At 38.8% G+C, this 1478-nt stretch overlaps 1 protein-coding gene across 2 annotated transcripts in view; it reads left to right on the top strand.

The window, feature by feature from the left end:
- The window catches only part of LOC101862203 (trafficking protein particle complex subunit 11), a 31188-nt gene that overhangs the window by 13630 nt on the left and 16080 nt on the right, over nucleotides 1-1478 (top strand). For both annotated transcript variants that reach the window (XM_005105028.3, XM_005105029.3), the window contains exons 17-19: nucleotides 5-131; nucleotides 439-511; nucleotides 919-976. In XM_005105028.3, the coding sequence (XP_005105085.1) occupies nucleotides 5-131; nucleotides 439-511; nucleotides 919-976 (258 nt within the window). The remainder of the gene's footprint in view (nucleotides 1-4; nucleotides 132-438; nucleotides 512-918; nucleotides 977-1478) is intronic.

The raw sequence follows: 1478 nt of genomic DNA on the forward strand, positions 1-1478 counted from the left end.
CCAGAACGACGTGCCAGAACCAGAGCCCGGACTAGACCAGGCCTGTGTGGAGAAAGCTGCCGGTCTGTGGGCCGCTGCGAGGAACCAGCAGAACTCCTTCACCATAGACATGCACGGCCTGTTACCTTTTAGTGAGTACCGTCTCCTTCCCTGTAGACAATCTTGATTTTTCACCAAAGACTTCTCTCATTTTGCTATCCTTTAGCGAGTCCTTTCTCTTTCACCAAAGATATGCTGGGTCTATAAGTACTTTTTTTTTTTCACCTTAGACATGCTCACTCTAGTGAGTAATTTCTCATTTTTCTCCATAGAATATCAGATTCCTTACAATTTCAAAGTCCAATTGAAAGTATTTTGCAATTTTGAGTCATAGGAATTTCTGCTAGGGTGGGCAATTTGTTCTCACTGTGTTTATAATGAGCGCCATTTCTCTTACAGTTGAGACGAAAGCGTGTTTTGTCAGTGAAGTGGTGTCTGCAGATCATGAAATCACTGTGGAAGTTTGCTTAAGGTAGAGTGTCTGTTTGTCTTTTTTTCATTTTAGTAATAGTGTTACGGCTCTTGCAACACATTTAGGTCATATAAATCCCAAAGGTAAGAAATGTCACTAGATAGCACGATAACACATACTCGTACATAGAAAAGGGGGAAAGATATGTATCTTCATCAAGTATATTGCCTGTGATATTTGAGCTTTTTTTTTTCTTTGGTGGTTTTTTAAATTAATTTCTTAAAACTTACATGAATTATTGCTATTCAAAGGTTTGAATGGTAACTAATGAACTTAAACAAAACAACTTCAATTTTTAACAGCCAATCTCTGAATGGTCTCAGTTTTGTCTGGGAGAAAAGTTGACAATGATTCTGTCTTTAATGTTTCTGTTATCTGACACACAACTCCTCAACGTTTCTTCACAGAGTGGGTTGTCCTTTCCCGGTGCGTCTGTCCAAGCTCATGGTGTTGTTTACCAATCAGGTGAGAAGATATGGCTGTGTTGTTCTCTAAGGTATCAAAGAAGCGTGTGTGTGTCGTCCCCCCCGCACTTATTAATTGTCAGTTTTTTTGCACACACACCCCCCCTCCCCGCTCCTTATTCCATACCCGCGTTTATTATTTTCTAGCTTGCCCTTGACCAACGGTCATGTGAAACATTATATCTGGAAGCTAGATATCTGAATGAAATTTATTAATTTAAAAACAAATTTTTTTGTAACTGGCAAATTACCCACAGTATTGGTACCAGGTTGGCTATCTTAATTTTCTGTGCATTTAAAAAACGTTTTTGCATTGGTTTATATTCTGTAATAAAACTGGTTTGTTCGTAAATGGGAAAAGCTGTCACAGTAACTTACGAAAATTTCATGATCTCTTGTTCTTTTATTCAATGAAGGAGAAATAAAACAGATCTGTTCCTACTGGTACAGGGGTATGAGGTTGAATGTAATGTGGCACCCCCTTTTATTCCAACCCCCCCCTC

This window comes from Aplysia californica, unplaced genomic scaffold (genome assembly GCF_000002075.1).
Source record: "Aplysia californica isolate F4 #8 unplaced genomic scaffold, AplCal3.0 scaffold00449, whole genome shotgun sequence".
Taxonomy (NCBI): Eukaryota; Metazoa; Mollusca; class Gastropoda; order Aplysiida; family Aplysiidae; genus Aplysia; species Aplysia californica.